Here is a 27,023-nt window from a genome sequence, read left to right on the forward strand (position 1 = left end):
AGGTAAAGATCCTTTCCCAGTCTGTTGGTGGTCTTTTTGTCTTATAGACAGTGTCTTTTGCCTTGCAGAAACTTTGGAGTTTCATTAGGTCCCATTTGTCAATTCTCGATCTTACAGCACAAGCCATTGCTGTTCTGTTCAGGAATTTTTCCCCTGTGCCCATATCTTCAAGGCTTTTCCCCACTTTCTCCTCTATAAGTTTCAGTGTTTGAGTGTAGTTTTAAGTGCCTTTTAATCCGGGGACCCAGAAGGGCTACCAAACACCCCCCCCCACACACACACACACTATTGCTTCCCTTTTGCTTTAACCCCCTTTAGCTCCAGGACATGTCCTCCCCTGAGCTTCCCTTGAATCTTCAGATAAAGACACACAGCTTGTTACTTTACAACTTACCTTCTGGGCACAATTGCTGGGCACAGATATCTCCTGCCTGGAAAAGCATCCACTTAACCAATTATCACCATCTCTCCACCTGCCCTAAATTTAGTAACTAGTCCCACCGAGCCCCTATTAAACATCCTTGGCGGCTCCCCTGAGAGCTCACATGGTTGTTGTGTCCTTCTTCCTCTAAAACACAGCAGAAAGACACTTTCTCCTTCCCTGCATCTATCTGCCTTTTTTTCCTCCTGGGACCTGGGAAGTCCACCTATACCTTCTGTCCAGCAATTGGCCTCTAGCTTTCTTTACTGACAAATCAAGAACCAATTGGGGAACAGGACTTTAGCATCAGAACCACCCACTTCAGTGACCAAGTTTGTGTACAGTCTACAGGGTAGACTCCTGTTTGAGTGTTTGGCCCAAAGGGAGTGGCATTACTAGGAAGTGAAGCTATGCTGAAGGGTGTGCCACTGTGGGGGCAAGCTTTGAGGTCTAACTTGCTCAAGCTAGGCCTACCTTCCGCAGCCTTCGAATCAAGATGTTGAACTCTTGGCTTCTTTTCAAGCACCAGGTCTACCCACATGTGCCACCATGGTCTGCCATGACAATAATAGACTAAACCTCTGGACTGTAAGCCAGCCCCAATGAAATGTTGTCTTTTACAAGAGCTGCTATGGTCATGGTGTCTCTTCACAGCAATAAAACCCTAAGACATGTACCAAGTCTTTTTATTGACTGGCCATCAAATGGGCCTAATTAACATGGTGGAAAGTAGAATGACAGGGCTGTCACTCAGTCTCACAAGGACTCACTGATAGCCAGGATATGAATGTGACAGTAATGACACCCTGCTAAAACTGTCTTTTGAAGGGTATAATCGAGTTCATCCCTGGGTTCTTTTGTTTGTTTTTAAGACTTATTTATTTTATGTATGTGAGTACATTGTAGCTGTCCTCAGACACACCAGAAGAGGGCATCGGATCTCATTACAGGTGGTTGTGAGCCACCATGTGGTTGCTGGGAATTGAACTCAGGACCTCTGGAAGAGCAGTCAGTACTCTTAACTGTTGAGCCATCTCTCCAGCCCCATTCCTAGGTTTTGATACCAAAAATAAAGCGAAGGTAAACAAACAAACAAGCAAGCAAAAACCTACCTAGTGAAGCAGAATTACTTTTTCCACGTCACCAAGGTGAGGAGGGGAAGGAGGTGAACACGTGACTGGAGAGCAAGTTGCCCACCTAACTGCAGATCCCTGACCCCACCCTACCCAACCCCTTTTTTGTAGACAGGGTTTCTCTGTGTAGCCCTGGCTATCCGGGAACTCATTTTGTGGACCAGGCTGGCCTTGAATTCAGATAGACCTGCCTGTGCCTCCCAAGTGCCCCTATCACCCAGCTGTCCCCTCATAACGATCAATCCTCCGAGACTGTGGACCAGCCCACCACCAAGTAAAGAGCCAACCAAACAAGGCATAAGCAGGGTCACCCACAAGTAACAGATAAAAGTACTGACTCAGTAAACTGAAGAGGCTGAGCCCCCATGCCTCCTCTAGGTGTCTTTATTCTAGCTGGGGTGTGAAATACAGGTCAGAACAACATGACACGTCAAAGCCCTTCCATCAGCTTCAACAGGGAGGGTGCGTAGTGGGTGGATGGCAGTTCCAGACCAGCTTCTCCCAACAGCCTTGTAGTCCAGGCCAACTACCGGTGGTGCGCTCTGGGCAGGGAGGGGCAGGACCATGCAGTGCATATGGTGAGAAGGGACACGGAGGACCAGTCAGTAGGGCCGCGGCTGGAGTTATTCTAGTTTGGTGTCCCGCTGTTGCTTGATGAAGCTGATCAGTCCGTTAGTGGAGGAATCATGGGAGGTCACAGCAGAGCTGCCCTCCAGCTCCGGCTCAATTTTCTTGGCCAGCTGCTTCCCCAGCTCCACTCTGTCGGGGGAGGGTGGAAGAGGAGGATGAGCCAGCCACATTCCAGAGACAACCCAAAAGCACAACAGAGATTCCTCGGCAACTCACCCCCACTGGTCGAAGCTGTTGATGTCCCACATGATGCCCTGAACAAAGATCTTGTGCTCATACATGGCTGCAGAGGAAACAACAGACGGTGCCCGTTAGGGTCTCTCTCCTTCCTTCCTTCCCTTCCCCATCCAAGTGACCCCAAGCCAGCCAGCTCATCCTTCTTCTCCTCACTCACCAATCAAGGCCCCCAGAATGAAGGGTGTCAGCTTGGTAAACACAATAGAGTTGGTCGGGCGGTTTCCTTCAAAGACCTGCGGGAAACAAGAACTGTCCTCAGCGACGGGCAGAGGCTCCGGAGCACTTAGCCCTAAATGGGGTGTCTATATACATCCCTCCCCTCAAGGCTCTGGGGTCTCTGCAGAAGAGGAGCTGGAAAGATTCTAAGGGCAAAAGTGGTGGATGACTCCAAGGAGACATTGTCTTGAGGACCCAACAGGGCCAATGCACTTAGACCCTCACAGCCCAAATCCCACCACAGAGGAGGAAAAGCAGATACGAAGTCCCACCTCTAAGCTAGCTGCAAATAATAGCTGCCGGGAAACAATGACACTAGGTCTATGAACCATATTCCAGGACCAGAGTCACACCAAGGAAGAGCAGATCAACAGAAAACAGACTCCATGTTTTTATGATGTTGCTGTTATTCATTAACTTCTTATGCCTTTTGTTCTATCTATCTATCTATCTATCTATCTATCTATCTATCCATCCATCCATCCATCCATCCATCCATCCATCCATCCATCTATGGTTATTTATATATGCTTGATCTAGGGAGTGGCACTATTAGGAGGTGTGGCCTTGTTGGAGTAGGTAAGTCACTGTGGGCATGGGCTTTAAGATTCTTGTCTAGCTGCCTGGGAGCCAGTCTTCTGTTTGCCTTCAGAATAAGACATAAAACCCTTATCTCCTTCCACACCATGGTTACCTGGATGCTACATGCTGCCTGCCTTGAAGATGATGATGGACTGAACCTCTGAAACTGGGTCATGGTGTCTGCTCATAGTAGTAAAACTTTAACTAAAATACTATCTGTTAATCTAATCTATCTCCTTCCTTCCTTCCTTCTTTCCTACCTACCTACCTACCTACCTATTTATAGAAAGAATATAAAGTTGGGTGGGTAGGTGGACCTGGGAGGAGTTGGAGGACAAGAAAGAAGATTGCCAAAATATATTGGGCAGGGGGGAAAGTCCCCAGGCTAATTCAGGTCCCCAAGCTTTTGAAGAGGAAAGCGCTCCACCCCAGAGCATGGGACATTTACTCTGGGGGAAGAGACCCTCCGACTGTGTAGGACAAACAATCCTGAGCCCCCACCCTGACCCTTCAATGTCATCCCTCTAGGCCCCACATGTCATCCTAGGGCTGAAGTTCAGGAGCAAAGCTGACCTTGTGTGGCAAGAGTTTCTCCAAGTCTTCTGGGCTCTTTCCGGCAGCCTGGAGCTCCTTCCTGGCCTCTTCAGGCAACTTCCCCTTCATCAGGGCCTCAGTCTGGGCCAAGAAGTTAGCCAGGAGGATCTGACAAGAGGGACATACAGTTACAGTAGCCAGCACCAACAGAGACTGCCCAGTCCATCTCAAGTGGTATCAGTTCCAGCATGGTCCACCCACTGGATAGCGCAACTGGAGAGGGGAAGGCGGCCGCATGGGATGACATAGGAGGGTGACAGTGCTTAACTACTCGTTTTCCTTTTAGGGAACAGAACCTCAGTACCCTCTGTGAAGCTACCACCTTATCCTTTCTTAAAATTTGAGACAGTTCTTTGCTCAGTTCCTCAGGCTGCCCTCAACTGGCAGATCCTCCTTCTCGGCCTCAATCACAGGTGTGTGCCACCTCGCCAAGCTGCCTAGCAGCATATGAATATTCTTGAATATTCTGATACATGATAAGGGATCCTGCTAATGACTGTCTTTTTTTTTTTTGGTTTTGTTTTGTTTTGTTTTTTGAGACAGGGTTTCTCTGTGCAGTCCTGGCTGTCCTGGAACTCACTCTGTAGACCAGGCTGGCCTCGAACTCAGAAATCCACCTGCCTCTGCCTCCCAAGTGTTGGGATTACAGGCAGTGCCACTACTGCCCGGCATGACTGTCTTTTAAGACTTTAAGAGGGAGCAGCATTGACCCCCCCTTTTCTAGTTGAATCAAGTCAACAGTGTTGTATCACAGTATAGCAGGCACGCGCCTTCCAATCCCTACACTCACAAGGCCGAGAGAAGATTATCAAGTTCAGGGCTAGCCTGAGTCGCATTGTGTGACCCTGTTGCAAAACAAGACACTCAGCCACCAATAAGGAACCAGAATGTTGGTCCTCAGAGAAGATTCTGCCAAAAACCTGAATGAACATGTATTTTCCAAGAGTCTGGTGGTAGTCTAGGTTTTAACTTGTCAAATTGATTTAGCCTAAAGTCATCTGAAATGGGAGTTTCAATTATGTCTGCCCCGTTCAGATTGGCCTGTGAGGGATTGTCATGATTATTAATTGATACAGGAAGGCCCAGCCCACTGTGGGCAGCACCATCCCTAGGCAGGAGGTGCCGGTCTGTACAAGAAAACTAGCATGAGCCTGAGAACAAACAAGCCAGCGAACAGCATTCACCCATGGTCTCTGCTTCAAGTTCTTGCCCTGGCTTCCCCCAGCCATGGACTGTGACCTGTAAATCCCAGGGCTGCTCGTGCTTAGAGTCTTTTCTCACAGTAGCAGAGATGGAACTAATTCAGGCCAACACCTTGAGTTTGGCCTATGACTTTTATGAGATAGGAGCCCAGCGAGGCTTCTAACTTTGGGAACTGAGATAACAGACTGTGTTTCAAGGCAGTAAACGTGTGGTCATCTGCTGTGGCAGTGAATGAGTCTAACTGCTGAGCCAGGCAGCTGCGGGAGGGCTGCCCCACAATCCTGAAAAGAACAACAGTCCAGCCAGGCTTTTTACCTTGTGATGCAGACCTTTCCGTATGGGGTGCTGGGTCTGGACAGGGATGAGAAAGTCACAGGGTATCATCTTGGTGCCTGTTAAGCGCAAGGGGACAATAGTCATCCATACAACCCTAAGTCCATGGAAGCTACCCAAGCAACCTATAGAAGCCACTACCCTAAGCAGGAGGGTCCTGCTGTCCCATCCTCGGCTTACCAGGCATCACGCCCACTTGCCCAGGGCAGACGGGCCCTACCTTGGTGGATGAGCTGGTAGAATGCATGTTGACCATTGGTCCCTGGTTCCCCCCACACGATGGGGCCTGTCTGGTGGTCCACACGGGCCCCGGACTTGGTGATGTACTTTCCGTTGGACTCCATGTCACCCTGGAATGAGGACAAAAACTCAATCTGTAAGATTTGCCTGTCACAAACGGCCTGGATCCTTCCTGGGGTGCCTGAATCAGCTTCATGTGGGGAATCCTGTAAATGTGGGTTCTCAGGCTCCTGTTCCTGAGCTTTCTGCTAAAGACTACTGTAAGGACCACGAGCAGGAGAAGATGGGTCTGGAGGCAGGAGGAGGAGGATCTCTTTATTTGTTCTTCCTATAGGTGGCCTAAGGAAACCCAGGATGACGGCCTACTGCTCTCTTGACCATAAGACCTTTCAAAATCATGGAAATTGATAAGTCAAAACTTGATCACTCTTAGAACAACTATGAAGATGCTTGGAAGATTGTTGCAGGATATCTGATCACACTGTGAATCCCAAGATCGTCAAATTTACTGAAAAAAACACGTTTCTAGTGGTGGTGTGGCTCAGCCCTTGGCACACACCTTTAATCTCAAACAATGAAGGTAAAGTTAGTTCGTAGAAGGAAGCACCCATGTTTGAAAGTGATGTCTAATTGAGTGGCAGGCAAAGTGACCAATCAGAGAAAGATTTGACAGAGTAGGATACGCCCAACTCTCATGAGAGGAGAGAGGAAAGGAAAGCTACTTGGGGGCAGTGCAGAAAAACGAAAGCCGTTGTTTTAACAGGAAGAGCTTTACAGACACAGGTTACAGAGAGAACAAGCTGGACACAGGTGAGGACAGAACACGCCAAAGAATGAGAAGCCAGAGACTTCTTGGAACAGACTGCTAGAGTTAGCATGAGGCCAACCAGAGCCATTCAATAAGAACTGAGAGGCCGGACTGAAGCAGTCAGCTGTGAGAGGAGTTTGAACCACGTCAGCTGAGTTGAATCAGCAGCTTGAGCTCAGAAAGCACTAGGAAGGGGTGAGCTTATTCAAAAGTCAGTCCCAGAGGCTGGAAACATTCTAGGCCTAATTAAGGCTGTACGGAGGCTAGAAGCTTCCAGGACTAGGCCTAGGTTAGCAGTTGGAGGCAGTCAGCCTCGGACACAATTACTCAGCCGAGTAAGTCACATTTACAGGAGATGGCTCGGTAGATAAAGAGTGCTTCCTGCTCTTCCAAAGGACCCAATTTCAACTCCTGGCACACACGCCAGGCAGCTCACAGCCACCTGGAGCACCAGTTCTAAGGTTCCATCGAGCTCCTCTGGCTTCCAGGGCACCTTGCACCCGTGTGGCATTCACTCACATGGACACATACAAACACACATGCAAGGAAAAGGAGAGGGGAGACTGAGCAGGTAGGTATGCCTAGACCAAACAATAGGGCTGGACACAGGGTCAGGGGCCCCAAAGGGTGCTAATTCTTGTTGCATGTGCTTACAAATAGGGAGAGGTATAGCTGTAAACTCTCTGGTCACCGAACGTGTCCATCCTGGTGAACAAAGTATACCTGGGCCACGAGTTCCAGCTCACATCACCACCCAAGAACAGCAATGACAGGAGAGAGCCAAAGAGGAAGACACACAGGGCACCTCTCATAGAGGTGAATCCAGCTGGCAGCATGGATAGAGTAGGACTTGGTTAACAAGATGTGCCAGGAACCCAGCCGCAGGGATGAACTATGGCCACACTCACAAGCACAAGGTGGGGCACTGGACCTGCCACTAGACCTCCCAAAGCACGGCCCAGCGGCCGGTACCTGCTGGAAATAGGCAGCAAAGCGGTGCATGTACTGGTCATAGGGCAGCAAGGCGTGGGTCTCACAGCCGTAGCAGTTGATGTACCAGATGCCCAGTAGAGCCAGCAGGACGGGGGCATTCTTCTCCAGGGGCGTCTTGAGGAAGTGCTGGTCCTGAAAGAACAGCAAGGTGAGTGGCGGCTGAGCAGCTGGCAGGGAGAGAGGGAGGGCAGGGCGGGACCCATACATGTCTCAGGCCACACAGCACTCACCATCCAGTGAGCCCCGGACAGCAGCTGCTCGAAGTGGTCAAAACCTGTGACACAAAAGCAGCGTCAGCAAAGGTGCCCCTCGCAGGCAAAAAAAAAAAAAAAAAAAAAAAAGAAGTGCCACCTCTGTGTCCTCCCGGAAGTTAGTTAGTTTCTTCTGGAACCAGGAAAAGTGGGACCTGGGAGGAGGAGGGGCCCCAAGGAAAGCCTCTCTCTTCAGAGCTGGCCCTGAGCATAATATCAACCCTACAGTTCTCTCTCCCAGTACTAAAAGATAAATGTTTGTAGGCAGAAGCAGAGAGGCAGGGAGCCTGTGGGCTAAGCAAGGTATTCATGGATATGACATCAACCTCACGCTGCAATACTGCCTCCTGCAGGAGACGCAGGAACACTCACCTACATGCAGAGCAATGGAAAGTCCAATGGCTGACCACAGCGAATAGCGGCCACCTACCCACTAGGAGAGAAGGAAAGGGCATTGAAGGTGGGTAGGCACACCCTACCCCCTCCCCCTCCTGCCAAGCCTGTCCCTGGAAAGCCACTCTTCCACGGGTACAGCTTGTAGGGCTTGACGCAACCCAACTCTTCCTAGGAAGTCGGCAGCCCAGTGCCAGTGACCCTCCACATGGGACCGTTCTAAGCCATAGCCATAGAGTAGAGATGTTACCATGGTTGGCCTTTTCCTCCTGGCAGACCAAGGCCTCAAACCTCTGTCATCTGTCAGCTCCTGTCTCCTCAGCACTGGCAGACAGACAGCTTTGCCTTCTCAGTGTTGACAGAGCCAGGGCTTCATACCTGTGCTTCAGCTGCCTCAGCATGACCTGTGGTAGTTCCTACTTCCTCAGTGCTGACAAAAAGAGTTCCCGATCTGTGCTAAACCTTTTTCTTCAGATGCCGACCTACATAGACCTTCATACCTGTTCACAATCCCATCTCCTCAGATGAAGGCAGACCAAGCCCTCAAACCTGTGCATGACACATACCTCAGACCCAACTTAAGAGCTTCATACCTGTGCCTACCTTATCGCCTCAGACACCGATGGTAAATTTCATACCTCATACCTGTGCCGTGCCTCATCTCCTCAGATGCCGGCAGACCAAGCACTCAGACCTCTACTGAACTTACCTTTGAAACATGGAGAGGCCGAGGACCTATCCCCTCAGATACTGACAGATCCAGAGCCTCATACCTGTGTCTCCCCTGTCTCCTCAGACACTGACAGACCCAGAGCCTTGTACCTGTGCCTACCCTGTGTCCTTGATCAAGGGCAGACTCACTAATCCATACCTATATCTAACCTGTCTTCTAAGTTACTGACAGACCCAGAACTTAACTCTCAGACTTACCCTGTCTCTTTGGTCACCGACAGACCCAAAACCTCACACCTGCACTTACCATCTCCTCAGAAACCGACAGACCAGAGCTCATACCTTCACCTACCCTGTTTCGTCATAAGCCGACAGATCCAGAACCCCAGGCCTGTACCTACCATTGTCTTCTTGGTCATTGACAAACCCAGATTTGTGGCCACTCTGCCTCATTGGCCCAGATTAGACACAGAGACTAATACTTTACCTACCAAGTCGCCTCATATACTAATAGACTCAGAGCCTCAGACCTGCACCCATTCTGCCTCCTTAGCTACTGACAGATCCATAGCTTTGTGCCTATGCTTACCCTGTCTCCTCAGCCTCTGACAGACCCAGAGCTTCCTACCCATGTCTACCTTGGATCTGAATAAACACTGTCATCCAGAGAAGCACTCCAGAGTGGCATATACAAGAGTCCTGTGGCAGGAGTAACCTTTTACAACAAGAGATTAAAAACTCACAGGAAACAACAGGAGCGACTTCCTTTCTTAAGTCTCTCAGGCTGACACAGGACTACAACACCACTAGCTGTAAAGGAGAGTTGCTAGACCACATATCCGTTAGCTGTTTGGATGTATCTTCTGGAGGCCTGAGGTGACAGGCTTCGAGGAAGCACAGCACAGCGTGTAATGTGAAGGACGAAGCTGAGAGACCAGGTTGGAGAACTGCAGTCTGAGAGCCAGGCACAAATGAAGACAGAGAAAGTCCCAAGATGATGACATCCTGGCCTGTGGGGTGTAGAGAGCTAACACAGGAAGTTCACACAGGTGAAACTGAAAGAATGAGGAAGGTGGCCCAAGGTACCTCTGGACAATAATGATCTGCAGACTCATCTGTAAGGATCCAGGGTTAAGAAGAGCTCTGCTACAGCAACCATCTCACAAGCCTCGTTAGGTGTGACATGATCTTCCCTAACGGACTTAGTTTTAGAACGGGAATCGAATGGTTGGCAGCCCTGACTGACAAGTCTAGCTTCTGACCTTGGCTGAGAGGAACAAGGTCAGATTTCATCTAGCTAGCAATTCCAGGCAGAGTCTGACCCAAGCCTCTGGGCCCTCGTATTGTACCATGTGCATCCCTAGTATGGCTCAGACTATGAACCAAAGAGAAAGGAAGGCCAAATACCATATACTAGTGACTGCAGACTAGGGGGCTGCAGATCCCCAGGTCCCTGCAACAGCCCTGAGCCTTGCCTGATGAGGACAGGTAGTGGACAGGCTTAGGGCACCCCACCTCCTCTATCCAACCTCCAGACTGACCCAGACACACATATTGTATCAGGTTGTTTTGTCTCTCTCTCTCCCTCCCTCCCTCCTTTCCTTCCTTCCCTCTGTGTTTTATGTCAAGGTCTCACTAGGTAGCCCAGGCAGGCTTCCCACTGTGGTTCTCTTTCTCTTACACTATGACGTCTGACCAACCCCTCAGGTCTGCCCAGCCACGAACATATTCCTGGGCTAGGCTGCACACACATTTCACCTAACAAGCCTAGGGTACCTTTGTATCTGAGCCCAGGTGATAAGGACACCTCTTCTTGGATCCAAAGATTGACAGGGAAGGCTGGGCAAACACCAGCATGGATCAATGACAACAGCTTCACCTGGGAGGCCTGGCTCCACCTACCTGTATCCAGCTCCAAGGATACAGCCAGTGCCGCTGCCCAATCTTGACCCTCTACCTAAGGCAACAGTGGCAGGTCCATCTCCCTAAGAGCAATTTGAGACTCCTTAACCTTTATGGGGACCCAGCTCTATGTACTTCCTTGTGACTCCAGCAGTCTCCAACAAGTCGGCAGAGCTTCTCCCACCTCACATACCAAACCAGTACCACCAACCTTTGCTCAACCACAGCACCAGCAATGAGCCTGGACTTAAGAGCGCCATCCCAACATATGCAATCCACAGGACCCACCTGAGGTGTGCTTCTACTGGTGAGACTTACTCAGTCACACTTGGGCCTTACCTCAAAGACACAGGCCAGCACACCCCAGCCAGAACCAAGCTCCGCGGACTGAATAATCCCAGGTGTATACCTCTATCTCCCCAAGTCCTTGCTTAGAGGGCTCTATCTATCTATCTATCTATCTACACGTATAGATTAGGGTTTGAAAATAGGCTGTCAGCCCCACAGTACTTGTCTATTTTATGGAACCGTGCTATGTGTCTGATTTAAGAGGTCACTCCAACCCACATGAGCTTAGCCATGACTCCTCCAGCTTCTCCACAAAGACCCAGGTACAAGCTACCTTTGCCCAAATCCTGTCACCAACTCAACCCTATCTATAAACGTTCAACTTGAACTCCTCCTCAAGACTACATCTGTCAGAACAGCTGTGACTACTTACATAGGCAAATGCTGGGCCAGCCTGCTCACCTGTGCTCCATGATGGTACCTTCTGATGTTGCACTTAGTGGGACAAACGTCCTTCCTCTTAGTTTGACCTTGGCTCTCCTACCCTCACCTCTCAGGCCAGTTCTGTCTGCCCATGTTTGATCTTAGCTCAATCTTCATCTGGAAGGCCAGGTCCACCCATCTGTGCTGGACCCTTGGGTCCTCAGACCACATCTGGCCAGCTCCACCTACCAGTATTTGAGCCTGTCTCTCCAGAGCATACCTGGCAGGTAACCTTACCTCAGCATGGCCCTGGCTTCTCAAACCACCTTGACTTTGACCACACTTCTTCAGGCTCCACCGCCACCAAGACTTAGGTGTAACTCTTACCTTTGACTGAATCCATCACCTACCTGTGTTCAACTCCTCAGGCCTCAGTGGTCTACACCTGGCAGATCAACTGTCAGCCACTGACGCTGGCCCTCCAGAGCACATCTGATAAGCCAGTGCCACCTACCGGCACTCACCTCTAATCCTCACAGTTCAAACCTGTACCGGACAGGTTGGGTGTGGCACCACACACCTGTAACTGCAGCACCTGGGAGGACGCAGAGGCAGGCGGATGTCTGAGTTCGAAGCCAGCCTGGTCTACAGAGTGAGTTCTAGGGGCGCAGTTCTGCCTACTGATACACTCTGCACCTGGCTCCTCTGCACGTCCTTGGTGAGCCAGGGCTATTGACCATGGCTCTTCAGACCATACCGAGAAGGCCAGAAAAACGGGCCTCAGACCACACACCAGATGGGCTGGCCCTGCTTTATCTGTATGTGATCCTGGGCTTTCAGTTCTTCACGTCTACCTGACCCTGAGCGCGCACACTCCGTCCATCCGACAGGCCAGCTCCACCTAGCTGACCTAATGCATGCACTTTCTTCCCCAGGGTTGACTTCATGTCTCACCAGCACAGGCAGTTTTGTGAACTCGGGCCTCCATGGATCCTCACCTGCTAATCTCACTCCGGACTGACATAGCCAAAATAAATAAATAAATAAATAAAAAATCCAACCTCATGCCAGGCAAAGGTTCCACAAGCCTTACCCAAGAAACTGACCTCCACGTTCCCGTACCTGGCCACACTTCAACTTTACCAGGTGAAGTTTCACACACTGGGCGTGACCATACCTGGAACCCAGAGACGCCCACTCACTCCACACCTCAAGCCCCTAGCTCTCTCAGACATTTGCTCCACTCACCTTCATTCCCTCGCACAGACCAACTCTTTGTCTCTGAGGCCTCACCTGACAGACTGATTCTGTCTTCTTTGCTCGGCCAGACTGATCTGAGAGAGGCCTCTCACATCGACCAATCTCTCTACTGGCTGCACAGACGCGGTTACCTGACAAACTCTCACTGTACTTAGCCAAGTCCGGCAGACTTAGGGTTCGAGGCTGGGTCTGACCTCTTCTGTGCCTTCCCTAGGAGGCCAGCTGTACTGTACACACCTGTAAGGACCTGGCTTCATTGCTTTCTGGACAGGTGCCGCTCTCCATCCCTTGACTCCCACCAGGTTTGAGACCCCCCCAAGTCAATTACCTGTGCGCTACCAGAACTGTTCAGGACTCACCTGACCACTCGCTTTTGGCCCGATTTCAATCATGGCACTTCAGTCCCTATCTGTGAGACTCCGCTCCAGTTCTCCCCCCCCCCCGCCCCCCTCGCATTTCCTGTGATGCTGGGGGCTGACCAAGCCAGGGAGCTCCATCTCCCACCCCTGCACCTTCTGCGTGCTATGTTCTACTTACAGGAGCCTAACCTGGCTCCTCTGGTTTCAGGGAAGACCCAGCCACTCACTTTTGTCTGATCCCGGCTCCTGAGACCTCAGCCATGACACATCAGGGCAGACTCTACCACATGCCTGAACAAATGCTACTTGCCAAATTTCAGTTTCCTGCTTCCGGAGTGTGACTCAGGCCTTAGCTATCATCATATTCTCTCTGAAGACCATGGTCTCCCGACCTTTATGTTTCATGAACCTCTCGAACTGCACCCTAATGACATAGTTCCCCAAGTGACCCTGCCTGTGTTCGACCTATCCACCTGCCCCAGGCCTCGCCTTTTAATAACCTGTCTACTCTTGCCCTCCTCACAACCCCACCCTTGAAACACCTGATGACAGAGAACAGCCTGTGACACCTTGGAAGATCTGGCAAGGCCGTTGAGGCCTGGGGTCACCTCATCTGAACAATCAGCTCACTCCTAGCCTGTCCTCCCTCTGCAGAAGCTACCAGAGACCATAGCATGGGCATATTTGAGACCACTCAGCCTCTTCCTACGTGGCCAGGCCATGCATCTCCACACACCCTTCGGATCTCAACTGCTAGAACTATTCATTTTGTTGTTGTTTAAAAATAAGATCTTGCTACATAGCTCTGGCTGGCCCAGAACCCACTAGATAGCCCAGGGTAGCCTTGAACTTGTGATCCGAAGGTCTCAAGCACCTGAGATTACAGAGATACATATCTAGCTAATGTCATAGCTGGACTCTCCTGATCCCACCAGTACCTATTCTCACTCTTTTTCAGACCCAATTCTAGCTCCTGTGACTTCTGCCATGACCCCCATCCCCACACACACACACCTCAGAGACTCCATCATCGGAGGAAATAAAACTTGTGAATGTCAGTCTCATTCTGGCCCTGAGAGACTCTAAGCTCAGAAGCACACCTGTGCTGGGTCCACAAGCCAGACACACCAGGCCATGTCAAGTTAGACCGCAGCGCACACACAGACCTTACTGGACTGGCCTGGAGGACTGGCCCTTCAGGCTGTGCTGCACTCCTCTGCCTGCCATCTGTCTCACCCGAGAGACTAACTGCAGAAGCCCAGGCCTGCTCCTGAGCTCCATGCATCATCACCCTCATTCCAGCGGCGCCCACCCACACCCCTTCTCAGGCTGTTCCGTGTAGCCTGACCCCCGAGGTCTCCACTAACAGCCCTGCCAGCCCTGCCCTCCTTTTCTCTGCACCTAAACATCACTCTTTGACCCTGCCTGCAAGACACAAGTTTCCGTCACATCGCATCAGTTTTCTGTACACTGGGCAGTTACCATGGACGTCCCATTCTGTTGGGCTCCTAGGCTAGCAGCGGGTACCTGTTCCTCCCCTACCACCATGTGCTCAGATGCCAACGCCTAGGGAGGAAGGGGAAAGGCCCCTCCTGCTTTACCAGGCAGGGAACATTTGTCAGAAACCGCAGTTTCCCAACAGGGGTTCCTCATCTAAGCCACAGGATGTGTGCCAAGGACGGCCGCAACTGGTACATCTGCAAGGAAGTTAACTGAGACACAGCAGATGGCACAGAACAGTGGGGCAGCATTCTCTCCCACAGATTAGATCCACTGTGGCGGTGCATGCCTGTAACCTAAGCACTTGGGAGGCCAAGGCCAGAGGATCACAAGTTCAAGACCAGCCTGAGCTACCTTGTGAGCTATCCGTTAGCTTGGGCTACACAGAGACCCTTTGCCTCAAAACTCCTTTAAAAGGGGGCGGGGAGCAGCTCAGTGGTAGAGTGCTTCTTTAGTGTGTGCAGATCCTAGGCACTTAAAGAAAACTATTATTTATCAATCTAATTTAAAGAAAGGGTTTTTCTTTTTTTTTTAGAACTTTCAAAGCAAGGTTACCCATTGGTTGATGATGCCAACAGGAAAAGAGCCTCCAGTCCAAAGGCTGGTGGGAAAATGCCCCACCTTCTCGGGTGTACCCCAGATGTGTCAGAGAGCATGCCTCTGCCCAGCCACAGCCACTACACTCTCAGGACACTCGCCACACTCACACAGTAGCCCTACACTCTAAATCCTCACAGCCCTTCCTCACAGGTCTGCAGGGCTCAGGCCAGTGGCAAGGCGGGTTCCTGTCTCAACTCCCCCAGGAATGTCGTCTACAGCGTGACCTGCATGCAGATCTACCATCTGAAGTGGGGCTTGCTGTGCAAGCTGCCTAGCCTCCAGGTCTACTGCCTCCTCCCTGCCCCACTCCAGCTGTTCCTGCAGCCTACCAGGCCCAGGACCTGCCTTACCCTGCCCTTTGGCCTTTATAGATCGTAGCTGCAGCCCGGAGAAAGGTCAAGACTGAGAATAACTCACCTCGGCTAATCGAGAGGGCAGTGGTGGCTCTGGTTACCTCACAGAGGGCGCAGCTGGAAGGCTCCCAAGGGAGTATTGCTTCTCCTCGTAAACTAGGAACTTGCCCACAGACCAAGCCTCCCTAAGGGCCTCTCTGCCTTTCCCAAAGGGAGACGGACATGCATGCAGCAAGCACTCAATAAATGCTGACCTGACCTGTTGGCTCAGCGGCCAAGACTCGGCAAAGGACACACCAAGCACACAGCACAAGGTGCCCGTACTTACATCCCAGAACTCGAACATGTTTTGAGGGTCAATTCCAAACTCTTTCACTTTGGCCTGGAATAGACAAAGGAAGAGAGATGAGGGGCTATCTGTTAGAGAGACAGGAAGAGGGGCTGCAAGGTGGGAGGAATGACAAGCTCCAGGGACCTTTCACCTTCCTTCCAACCCCAGGGAGCAGGCTGAGCCAAGGGTAACACCCAAGCCAGCTCACTCAGAACTGCCCACCAAGCCAGCTCCCCTCCGACACACCAGGGGTCCTGAGCCTACAGAAACTCCTCCTGGTGTGTAAGAACCAGAGATGTAGACCAACCCCCATACCCTGACCTCAACATCTGGCACTCAAACCCAGAGGCCATTCCCCGGGCCAGGCAACCAAGCCTGGACCACTGCCTAGCCTCCCTTCTGAAGATGAGGCCACCTGAGAGATCCCTAAGGAGACAGCCTTGTTCTCAGGGTCTAGGCTGTGGGCAGGCTAAGCTAGACACCCCATACCTATCCTCACTGGAGATGTCCACTGAGAACATGAGCTCTGCTGACACAAGGCAGAAAAGGCACAGATTAGCAGCCTAAGACATCTGACACGACCCCACCCTTTTGGAGGTTGAAGTGGGAAGAAGGGGAGGCAAAGGGTGGTCGGGAGGACCGAGGTGCGTTCATCGTTCCCAGCTATGTGTTGCACTGCACTGCCACACGGCTGTGTTCCAGTCCACAGGGGCTGTGCTTCCAAGAGCAGCCCTCACTCTGACTCGCTGAGCATCCTCGCTGAGTGTCACCCACCTCACACAGGCTCAAGGCCCGGCCAACTGTGAGATGGCTGACATGATGGGCTCTAATCTCATTATCCTGACCTCGCACAGTCCTTCTAGAGGAAATCTGGGAGTGTGGAGGGATGACACAGCAGGAAAGAGCATTCATTCCCTGCCCTTGCACTAGACCTGAGTTGAGCTCCTTGCACAGACACCAGGCAGCTCATAACCAACTGTAACTCCAGTTCCAGGGGATCCCATGCCCTCTTCTGGCCTCTGAGGGCATCCGTACTCATGCACACCCATACCTACCCACCCAACCCCATAAAATTAAAATAAATAATTATAAGAAAAAAGTCGCAGGGCAGTGATAGCACATGCCTTTAATCCCAGCACTTGGGAGGCAGAGGCAGGTGGCTTTCTGAGTTTGAGGCCAGCCTGGTCTACAGAGTGAGTTCCAGGATAGCCAGGTCTACACAGAGAAACCCTATCTCGAAAAACAACAACAACAACAACAAAAGGAAAGAAAAAAGTTGTGACAGGCTATGTAGCAAATGTCTTAATCCCAGCACTCAGGAGGCAAATGTGAGTGGATCTCTGTAAGTTTGAGGCCATCCAAGATAGCCAGAGCTATACAGTCAGTCCCTGTCAAAAAAAGTTCTTATCTAGGGCTAGGTAGATGGCTCACAGTAAAGGCACTTGCTGTAGAAGCCTAGAGATCAGAGTTTGATCCCAGGAACCCACATAATAGAAGCAGGAGAGAACCATAAGGTTGTCCTCCGACCTCCAATGGTGTGTGTGTGCCCACAGATATCATGGACACACACCTGCAAAATCATAAACATTTAATTCAAAAGAAGTTACACCGAAGACTGGAAAGCTGGCTCAGTGGTTAAGAGCACTTGTTTGTTCTTAGAGAGGACCCAGGTTCAATTCCCAGTAGGATGGTTTACAACCATCCCTACCTCCAGCCCCAGAGGATCTAATGCTTTCTTCTGATCTCTGAAGATATACATGTGGTATATAGTCACATATGCAAACATACACATAGAATAGAATAAATTAATTAAAAAAAAAAGTGAATGGTGGTGGTGTAGGCCTTTATTCCCAGCAGTCAGAGGCAGAGGCAGGTGGATTTCTGTGAGTTTAAGGCCAGCATAGTCTACAGAGAAGTTCCAGGACAGCCAGGGCTATACAGAAAAAAACATCTCCAAAACAAAACAACAATAACAACAAAAAAGCACATTCATTTGCCAGACTTAACAGCTCTAGAGAGGAAAAAGATTTCTGCACATCCTATGTGGGCAGGGTGCCAGAGGCCAGGAAAGGGGGGGGTGGGGGTAGGGGGTGTCATGCATCAGCCTGGCCTGGGAGATGGGTGGGGACATTATCCCACTGACTGCCTGTCCTTCCTCAGGATTAGAGACTGAATGGAGACGGCAGGAAAGGCCAATCAGCTCTCACAGAGCCTTCTAAACCAGCACCCCAGCCATGATGCTACCCCGAAGCAGACCACTGAGCTTGGTGGATTCTGAGAGACTGAGGTTTTCCCATGGCCCAGGCTTTCCCATGAGGGCATGCAGGACTAGCACTTACCGTGTTCGTAGACAGGGCGACAAAGTGCTTTGCAACTGCAGATGGCTACAAGAGACGGAAGCAGATTATACCAAATCCATCCCAGAGGAGCCACTAAGGGTGGGGATGCCCCACCACTGGAGAAAACCAGATTCTACACAGGACTAACTATTCTCTCTCTTTGGCCCTGAGGCTGTTAGAGGAACCCACAAAAGGTCAAGGTCGAGAGGGCAGGAAGATGGTGGCACAGGACTATAATCCTAACACTCAGCAGACTGGAGCTGGAGCTTTGCCATGAATCCAAGACCTGCCTGGACTACATAGCAAGACCCTGCCCTGGCACAAACCAGGAAAAAAAAAAAGGTGTATAAGGGCCACAGACAAGCCTGCCCATCCCCACCTCAAAGGCACACAGGGCCAAGGAGTAAAATGAATCCAAGTGTAAATGGGTGTGGTTTCTGGGAGCAAAGAGGCAAGGGACCAAAGGCCAAGGGACTTAAAGAAAGGATCCTTAGTCATAACATGGAAACTATTAAAAGTGGATAAAGAAAGAAAGGCTCCTTAGACATTTAGAGCAGGTTCTGTGAATGCCAAAGCTCTGAAAGCTCTCCTCCCCTTCATACCTCAGCAGTTAAGGCTTGGGGGGGGGGGGGGGGACACAGGACATGTACCACACCTCCCACCAAGCTCTGTCTGTGGGAGAGCTGAGAACACACCCTACCACCACCACCTCCAGGAGACCCCAACCACTCACATCCTTGGCCGCTTCGAGAAACCACTCCTTTGCTGTCTCTGCATTGGTGATGGTCTCCTGGGTGGTGAAGGTCTGTAAGGGAATGTATGGCGGTCAGCCCAGTCCAGGGTGGGCAGCAGAGGGTACACTGGCTGCTGGCTAGCATATCAGCAACACCTACTACAGGCACCCACAAGCACATGCACATGTCACAGCGGCGCGTCCAGCAGCAATCTACCATCACACCCAGGCGTGGAAGGACCCCATTGAAACTCCCAGGCATCTCCCAGAGAGGGCTAAGCTATGCTGAGCTTGCTTTACTCCAGCCTAGGTGGGACCTCACAATGCAGATGGAAATCCTATTTTTCAAGTTTATTACATTTATTCAGAGAGAGTGTGTGTGTGTGTGTGTGTGTGTGTGTGTGTGTGTGTGTGTGTGTGCATAAGAGTGCCACAGCACATGTGGTGGAGGTGAGGAGACAACTTTTTGGGAATAATTCTCCCCCACCAGGTGGGACCCAGGATCAAAGCCCAGGTCAGCTGGCTTGCTGGCAAGCCCCTTTATACCTGCTGAACCATCTTACCGACCTCAGATGGACTTCTCATTATTTGCGTGTATTACAGTACACAAGGTGTACAGGATAATAAATAAACCCTTATGTTATCAAGCCAAGGCTCTGAAATCAGAGAGGCATAATAAACATGTCAGGTGTGGTGGTACACGCCTACATACCCAGGGCTCAGGGGGCTGAGGGAGGAGATTACACCCAGCTAGTAAAGACCCTGCCTAAAAACCCTGAGGAGGGAGAGAGAAGAAGGTAACAGATGTATCTGTTGAGAAAGAAGTTATCAGGGGCTGGAGAGATGGCTCAGTGATTAAGAGCACTGACTGGTCTTGCAGAGGTCCTGAGTTCAATTCCCAGTAACCACATGGTGGCTCACAACCATCTGTAATGGGATCTGATGCCCTTTTATGGCGTGTAGGTGTCCATACAGATGGAACACTCATACACATAAAATTAAAAAAGAGAGAAAAAGAAAGATAGATCACCCAGGACTTAGGAGCCTTTGCAGACCTCCGAGTTCCAAGACAGCCAAGGCTACACAGAGAAACACTGTCACAACTAGGGGCGGTGGGGGGAAGGCAGTTTCAGACACATGCTGGTGACATGGACCTGTCTGTAAGTACTTAAGCAACTAAGGAAGGAAGATCAAAAGTTCAAAGTGGACCACAGTTTGAATTCAAGGCTATCCGAATAACTGAAAGAGAGCCTGTCTCAATATAAAGAGCTGAGGATGTAGTTCAGTGGTAGAGGTCTTACCTAGCTTGTATGAGACCCTGAGGGGACACACACACACACACACACACACACACACACACACACACAGGCAAAGATCACATAAAGTGGGTACTGCCTATGACAAGAATCCAAAGTGAACAGGTTCCGGCTCTTATTAGGTAAACCTCACTTGCTGCCAGACATGGAAAGCATCTAAGGGCAGCTGTGCTAACCAGATCCACAAAGCCCCATTCACTCAGAATCCTTCCTGACACTCCATTGCCCAGGGCAATCCACCCATCCTCCCCATCCTCAGCGCCATACCTTGGAGGCGATTATAAAGAGGGAAGTCTCAGGGGACAAGCTGGCCAGTGTTTTGGCAATGTGGGTCCCATCAATGTTAGAGACAAACCAGACACGGGGACCTCCTTTCGAGTAAGGCTTGAGAGCTTCAGTCACCATGAGGGGTCCCTGCAGGAAGAGAGGACAAGGTTCTAGGGAGAGACTGTTCCCAACCTTCAGCCCATCCCAGGGTGAGCTGGGCGCTCCTTACCAGGTCAGAGCCCCCGATGCCGATGTTGATGATGTCCGTGATGGATTTGCCAGTGTACCCTTTCCAGTCACCACTCCGGACCCGCTGTCACAGAAGCAGATGTGATTAACCCAAACGCACAGCTCACAAATGTCACTCCTCGTGTGTCTTGTGTCCCTTTACCCAAATGACAACTGCTAGACCCTGTCAGGAGCCTCTGGTGGTCACAGAACCAGATCCCTGTCACAATCTGTGACATGTTATCCTGGTAGTCTGCCACATGCTGTCTAAACAGACTCTAGGAAAAACAGGCTTTCTTGCCCCACCCGCAACCCCTTTTGCTCTGGCTCTGCTTGCTCTAGCCCTGCTCACTCCAGCCCATGGGTTTTTAAAAATTTGTTTCTCATTACAGATGGTTGTGAGCCACCATATGGTTGCTGGGAATTGAACTCATGACCTCCAGAAGAGCAGTCAGTGCTCTTAACCACTGAGCCATCTCACCAGCCAAGTAGGGCTTTCTTGCTCCAGATTCCCCAATGTTTATTTCAAGTGGCCCCCCAAACTCCCTGTCCCAAGGCAGGCTGGCTTCCTAACTCCATGACAGAAAGAGAGGCTTCCTCTTTATCTCATGGCATAAAAGTGCTTGCCCAGGGCTAGAGAGATGGCTCAGGGGTTAGGAGCAAGGGCTGCTTTTCCACAGGAGCCAGGCTCAGTTTCCAGCACCCATGTGACAGCTCACCACACCTGGAGCTGATTCCGGGCGATCTGAGGACATTTTCTGAGCTCCGTAGGCGCCAGACACACACTTGGTGCACAGAAGTGCACAAAGCACTCACGAACACTGACAGAAAGCCCAGATGTTCTGACCTGTCACTCCCTCTGTGACTGTAAGGTAACTGCTTCTGCAGGGCTTCTCCTGTCGTCATTTCTGCTGGGTTTCACCAGCACCCACTTTGATAACGTTACTTTTGCTTGCTCAACCAACTGGGCTACTCCAGCTGCTCTGCGGGATGTTGTAAGCACTCAAGTGGATGATGTTTTGTTATCTGCGGCTTTTAACTTTTGCTTGCTACATACTTAATAAACCCACTTACTCAAAGACCAAAAGCATGTGTATTGTATTCTCTGTATGAAAACATTCCTGGCCAGATGGCCTGTTATATCCTCATTGCCAAAGTGGGATTCACAGTGGTCTCACCGTGACACTTTGCCAGAGACCAACTTTTTGCCAGGTCTTGACCAGGGACAAGCAGCCAGCCTCTAGGTAGAGAGCCAAGTAAATGTGGGTCAAATCCTGGGCCTTGAACCTACTAGACAAATACTCAACCACCAAGCTTTATCACCAGCACATATGGTTTGAGACAGAATCTTACTATGTATAGAGTCCAGGCTGACCGTGTCCTGGCAATCCCCTGCTTCAGCCTCCTGATTGCTGGGATCATAACCTATGTTAGCACGTGCAGTTGCGTCCATGTGACTCTCCCCGTTCTGGTACACAGCCCTGTAGCAGAGTCCTTACTGTGCTTAACACTGCTTTCCTGTGTCCCTACAAAGCTGTTGTAAAGGCGATCCTGTATGTGAATGGGAAGCTTGGTCACAACAACCTCTGCTTTGCTCTCTGATCTCTCCCCTGATCGACGTATTTTTTAATTTTTGTGCATGACCGTTCTGCCTGCATGTACGCACATGTGTGTACCACATGTGACATGTGCCCTGTGCCTGTGGAGGCCACAAGAGGGCATCAGATCCCCCAGAACTGCAGTTACAGATGGTTGGGAGCTGTCATGTGGGTGCTGCGAACTGAATCTGGAGTCTCTGCAAAAGCAGCCAGTGCTCCTAACCACTGGAAGACGTCTCTCTCCAGTCCTCCGACTTCTCTCTTTGAACAAGTCCAGCTACCACGCTGTGAGGACGCTCAGACCCGTGATTAAGCCCATGTGGAAATGAGCTGAGGATTCCTTCCAGCACGGAGCACCAACTTGCCATTCACAGAGGGAATCTTCCAGAACTGACCCCTTCAGAGAATCACATCATGGGCCAACACTCTGACTACACTGCTAAGCATCACTAGGAAGCACAGAGCCCCCTGAACAAAAACAAGAACAATGCAGGTAAAACTCCTCCCAGCTTCTGACCCAGTCACACCATGTTTGCTGTATTTACTGTTGCTTTTAGCTGAGTTCTGGTGTTGAGTCCTCCACATCGATAGAGAACTGGTGCAAGCCTCAGGACAGGGTCCTAGTGAAAATGTCAACAAGGGTCCGGAGAGGCAGCTCAGCAGTGGAGAGCACCAGATGCTCTTGCAGACGACCCTGGTTCAACTTCCAGCAGCCATATGGCAGCTCACGATCATCTGTAACTCCAGCTCCAGGGAAATCTAACACCCTCTACTAACTAACCTCAGGGGGTACCATATGCACACATACATATCCTGCACGGACACACAGAGGCAAAATACAGAACACATGAAATAAAAAATAAAATACTTGAAACCTAAACAAATTGTGTTTGTGGTAGCTTATGTCTATAATGCTAGCATGCAGGAGGCTGGCTCGTCATGATTCTAAGACCACTGTGTCTCTAAACAAACAAACAAACAAACAAACAAACAAACAAAAACAAACCGAACACTAACAGAAAGCTTTAAGAGTAAGTGAAACCCTAATAAAGACTAGACACCCCTGAGGAGGCCGCTGGTATGGCTTTAAAGAAAAGGTAGAAACACACTCGGGACCCTACTGGGTTGCCTTGTCCAGCCTTGATGTGATCATCCTGTAGGCTGTACTGTCTTTGCCTGATGTCCCTGGGAGGCCTGTGCTGTTCTAAGGGGAGGCAAAGTAAGGGTGGATCTGGGGGAGGAGGGGTGTCCAAAATAGACTAGGGGGAGGGCAGGGAAGGGAAGTGCAGGTAGACTGTAATACACGAAAAGAATTAAAAAAAAAAAAAGGCAGGAAATATTGCTAGAACTTATAAGGAAAGGAATTTTTATAGGCCAGACTTAAAGGTGTATGCCTGTAATCCCAGCACTGGGAGGTAGAGGCAGACACATCTCTGAGTTCCAGGCCAACCTGGTATACAGAGTGAGTTCTAACACAGCCAAGGCTAAGTTAAGAAACCCTGGCTCAAAATTAATCAAAGAGAAAAAAAAAAAAAACCTTTCTTGGGTAGGAGATGTAGATCAGTTGATAGAGGGCCTACCTAGCATGTACTATGTATGCACTGTATAAACTGGACATGGTTGCTCACACCTGTAATTCCAGGCAAGGGAACATAAGTCTATTGTCATATCAAGTAGGGATTACATGAGACCCTGTCCATAAAGATCTTTTAAATTTTCAGAGAAACATGCAGGGCATGGCGACACATGCTTTTAATCCCAGTACTCAAGAGGCAGAGACAGATCTCTGTGAGTTCGAGGCCAGCTTGGTCTACAAAGTGGGTTCCAGGACAGTCAGGGCTACAGAGAAACCCTATCTCAAACAAAACAAAAACCCAAAAAAATCAAAACCAGGAACTTGGGAGAGGCAAGGTAGATAGACACAAATGTTAAGTCAAAAACAGGGAGGTTCCCGAGTGGCATCACGGTCTCAGTGGGCTCAGAAGCAAAAATGCAAAGGAATTTACCTTGGGCCAGTGACATGATGGGTGGCTGAGGGCTTGCTGCCAAGCCTGACCTCCTGAGCTCATTTCCTGGGAATCAGATGGTGCATGAGGACTGATTCCCACGAACTGTACTCTGACCTCCACATGCACCGTGGCACATGTATGCGGTGTACAAATAAATACATATAAGATTACCAGGTTCTCATATCTATATAAACCTCATAGAGAAGAAACCTGTGCATACAGCGACTGTCTAACAGACAGCCCCACAGTGAGCTTCTTATGGAGTCTTTTTTTTTTTTTTTTTTTTTTTTTTTTTTTTTTTTTTTTGGTTTTACGAGATAGGGTTTCTCTGTGTAGCCCTGGTGGCTGTCCTGGAACTCACTTTGTAGACCAGGCTGGCCTCAGAAATCCGCCTGCCTCTGCCTCCCAAGTGCTGGGATTAAAGGCGTGCACAACCACGCCTGGCTCTGCTTGTGGGTTTTCTAGTCTTATTTTATGTGCATCCATTTCTTTTCCATGTATGTATATGTACCACACGCATGCTGGTGCCCACAGAGGTCAGAAGAGAGCATTGGAGCCACTGGAATTGGAGTTATAGACAATTGTGATGCACTGTGTGGGTGCTGAGACTTGAACCTGGATCTTCTGCAAAAGCAGCCAACGTTGTTAACTAAGGAGGCCTGGTGCCAGGCACAGGAAAAAATATTTAGTTGCTCAGCTTCTCACTCAGTCTCGCACACACAAATTATGAGAGAAAAACACATTTCTAATATAAGTTCACACAGCCTTTCTTCCTGTATATGAGGTTTTAGGACACACGCCACTGTTGTTTTGTATTTAGAAACAGTGCCACCACAGTCCCCCAGGCTGGCCTCCTGAGTGCTGGGTGACAGGATGTGCTACCACACCTGACCAATAACTAACAGTACAGTAGCAGGACAATACAGCCACAGTTACTGACAATCCTGATAAAGGAGGGGAGGTTTTCTTTTGGTTGTTATTTCTCCTTTACTGTGTGATATTTTGATACATGGATTTAAATAACGATCAGGTCAGAGTAACTGGGATATCCATTGTTTCAAACAGTTACCATTTCTCTTTATAAGAGCTAGCCTGTCACATGCCAGGCTCCCTGGCCCTGACCTCTGACTCCCCCACCTCAGCTTCCCCACTGCTAAGACCAGCAGCAGCAACACTTGCCTGACTGTACTCTTTACTTCTGAGAGGACCAGTCTCAGGAAGTAGAATTCCTCACTGGGATCGCCACTGGTTAGCAGTGTTTTGCTTGCCTTTTCATTGGGTGTTTTGATTTGAGACAGGGTCTCCCCACATAGCCCAGGCTGGCCCAGGACTGGCAAATCTTCCTACTTCAGGCTCCCTGTGCTAGGATTACAGGCACGATCCACCACACCCAAGCTGTGCATTTTGAACTAAAAATACCTGGTCAGTCTAGAGCCAGCCAATCCAAGAGCCAGCTTTAACGGGGTGTCATCCTGCAATAGCAATGGAGGGGGACTAGCACCGCACTGTCCACCCAACATGTCTGAGCTTACATAGCATGATCAGAGCACCTGGCTCCCACTCTGCTACATACAGCAGACAGACAGACAGACAGACAGACAGAGATGCCTTTCACACTCAAAACATCAGGGACATTCTGAAACCTGAAGTCACACCAGGACTTTCTAGCTTCCCTCATCCCAGGAAGTCCTATATACAGGTGTCGCAGGCCTTTAAGATAAATGTCACTTTCAGATCTAGAAATGGCTCCTGGCCAAGGCAAGCCGACTTTGACCAGCCACATGCGGGAGCAGCCGCTCTCAGGCGCAAGTCCAGAATGCTTACAGCTGAGCAGATGATCACTCTCTGAGCATGCCCAACCCATACAGACACACACACAGCACACATGCACACACCCACAGCGCCCACACATCACCGCTGCACTCCAGACCTGATAACGACTGCCAGCCAACCCTTGCAGGATTACCCTGGGGAATACACACTGAGGCCACAAAGGTTTATGTAGGTTAAGTTAGCTAGTCTCTAGGCAACCCATACTGCCCCCCACCCCCACCTCCATATACAGAGATAGAGAAGGTCGGCTAGGCAAGGTATAATGTCTTTAATCTCAGAATTAGGAGGGCAGAGGCAAGCAGATCTCTATGAGTCTGAGGTCAGTATGGTCTACACAGGCCAGTTCCAGGACAGCCAGGGTTACATAGTTAGACCCTGCTAGGAGAGACGGAGAGAAGAGAAGGGAAACAAGGGGGTATGTGTATGGTGTGGTTCTGTGCTCTAATACGGACCCGGGATGTGCTTTACATTTTTATACTGCACATAAACTGTGTGCGGGGAGGGAAGTAGGCTGTAGCTCGGTTGGCAGCGCGCTCTCCCAGCACCTAAAGCCTCGAGTTTGACAACCCCCACCCAACGCCCCCAGCACCACCTAACAGGTTGTGGTGGTGCACACGTACGACCCCAGACCTTGGGGGATGAAAAGAGCATGCTCGTTCTGAGAAGAGCTGAGGGAAATTCAGGTCTCAGCAGAGAGAGCAGGGTCAGCAACCACACAGGTCATCCCCACCTGAGGCTGCAACACAAAGTCCTGCCTCTAGGGAGAGCAACAGGGCCAGATTCCTAAACACACATACACATGGACAAAAGGCACGTCAAGGCTAGCGTCTGCTTACCTGGCAGAAAGACTTCATCTTGTCCAGAACCCTGTTCACCTCCGGCATCACATCTTTGCCGTCCACCTTGATGGGTGTGTTGGACCGGTTCCGAAGGGCCACATGCAGCACCGCCCGATTCTAGAAATGAAAGAGACAATGA

General features: G+C 50.2%; 1 protein-coding gene across 1 annotated transcript in view; it reads right to left on the minus strand.

The window, feature by feature from the left end:
- Nucleotides 1–1,090: 1,090 nt before the first annotated feature.
- Nucleotides 1,091–27,023, minus strand: part of Gpi1 (glucose-6-phosphate isomerase 1) — a 29,010-nt gene continuing 3,077 nt past the window's right edge. Inside the window, exons 4-18 of the mRNA NM_008155.4 lie at nt 26,882–27,001; nt 20,607–20,690; nt 20,378–20,524; nt 18,795–18,866; nt 18,062–18,106; nt 15,720–15,773; nt 8,014–8,074; nt 7,621–7,664; nt 7,370–7,522; nt 5,570–5,699; nt 5,332–5,408; nt 3,793–3,921; nt 2,579–2,654; nt 2,401–2,467; nt 1,091–2,313 (exon numbers count right to left, since the gene is read on the minus strand). Coding sequence (NP_032181.2) covers nt 2,178–2,313; nt 2,401–2,467; nt 2,579–2,654; nt 3,793–3,921; nt 5,332–5,408; nt 5,570–5,699; nt 7,370–7,522; nt 7,621–7,664; nt 8,014–8,074; nt 15,720–15,773; nt 18,062–18,106; nt 18,795–18,866; nt 20,378–20,524; nt 20,607–20,690; nt 26,882–27,001 — 1,395 coding nt within the window. The 3' untranslated portion in view covers nt 1,091–2,177. The remainder of the gene's footprint in view (nt 2,314–2,400; nt 2,468–2,578; nt 2,655–3,792; nt 3,922–5,331; nt 5,409–5,569; nt 5,700–7,369; nt 7,523–7,620; nt 7,665–8,013; nt 8,075–15,719; nt 15,774–18,061; nt 18,107–18,794; nt 18,867–20,377; nt 20,525–20,606; nt 20,691–26,881; nt 27,002–27,023) is intronic.

This window comes from Mus musculus, chromosome 7, assembly GCF_000001635.26.
Source record: "Mus musculus strain C57BL/6J chromosome 7, GRCm38.p6 C57BL/6J".
Classification (NCBI taxonomy): domain Eukaryota; kingdom Metazoa; phylum Chordata; class Mammalia; order Rodentia; family Muridae; genus Mus; species Mus musculus.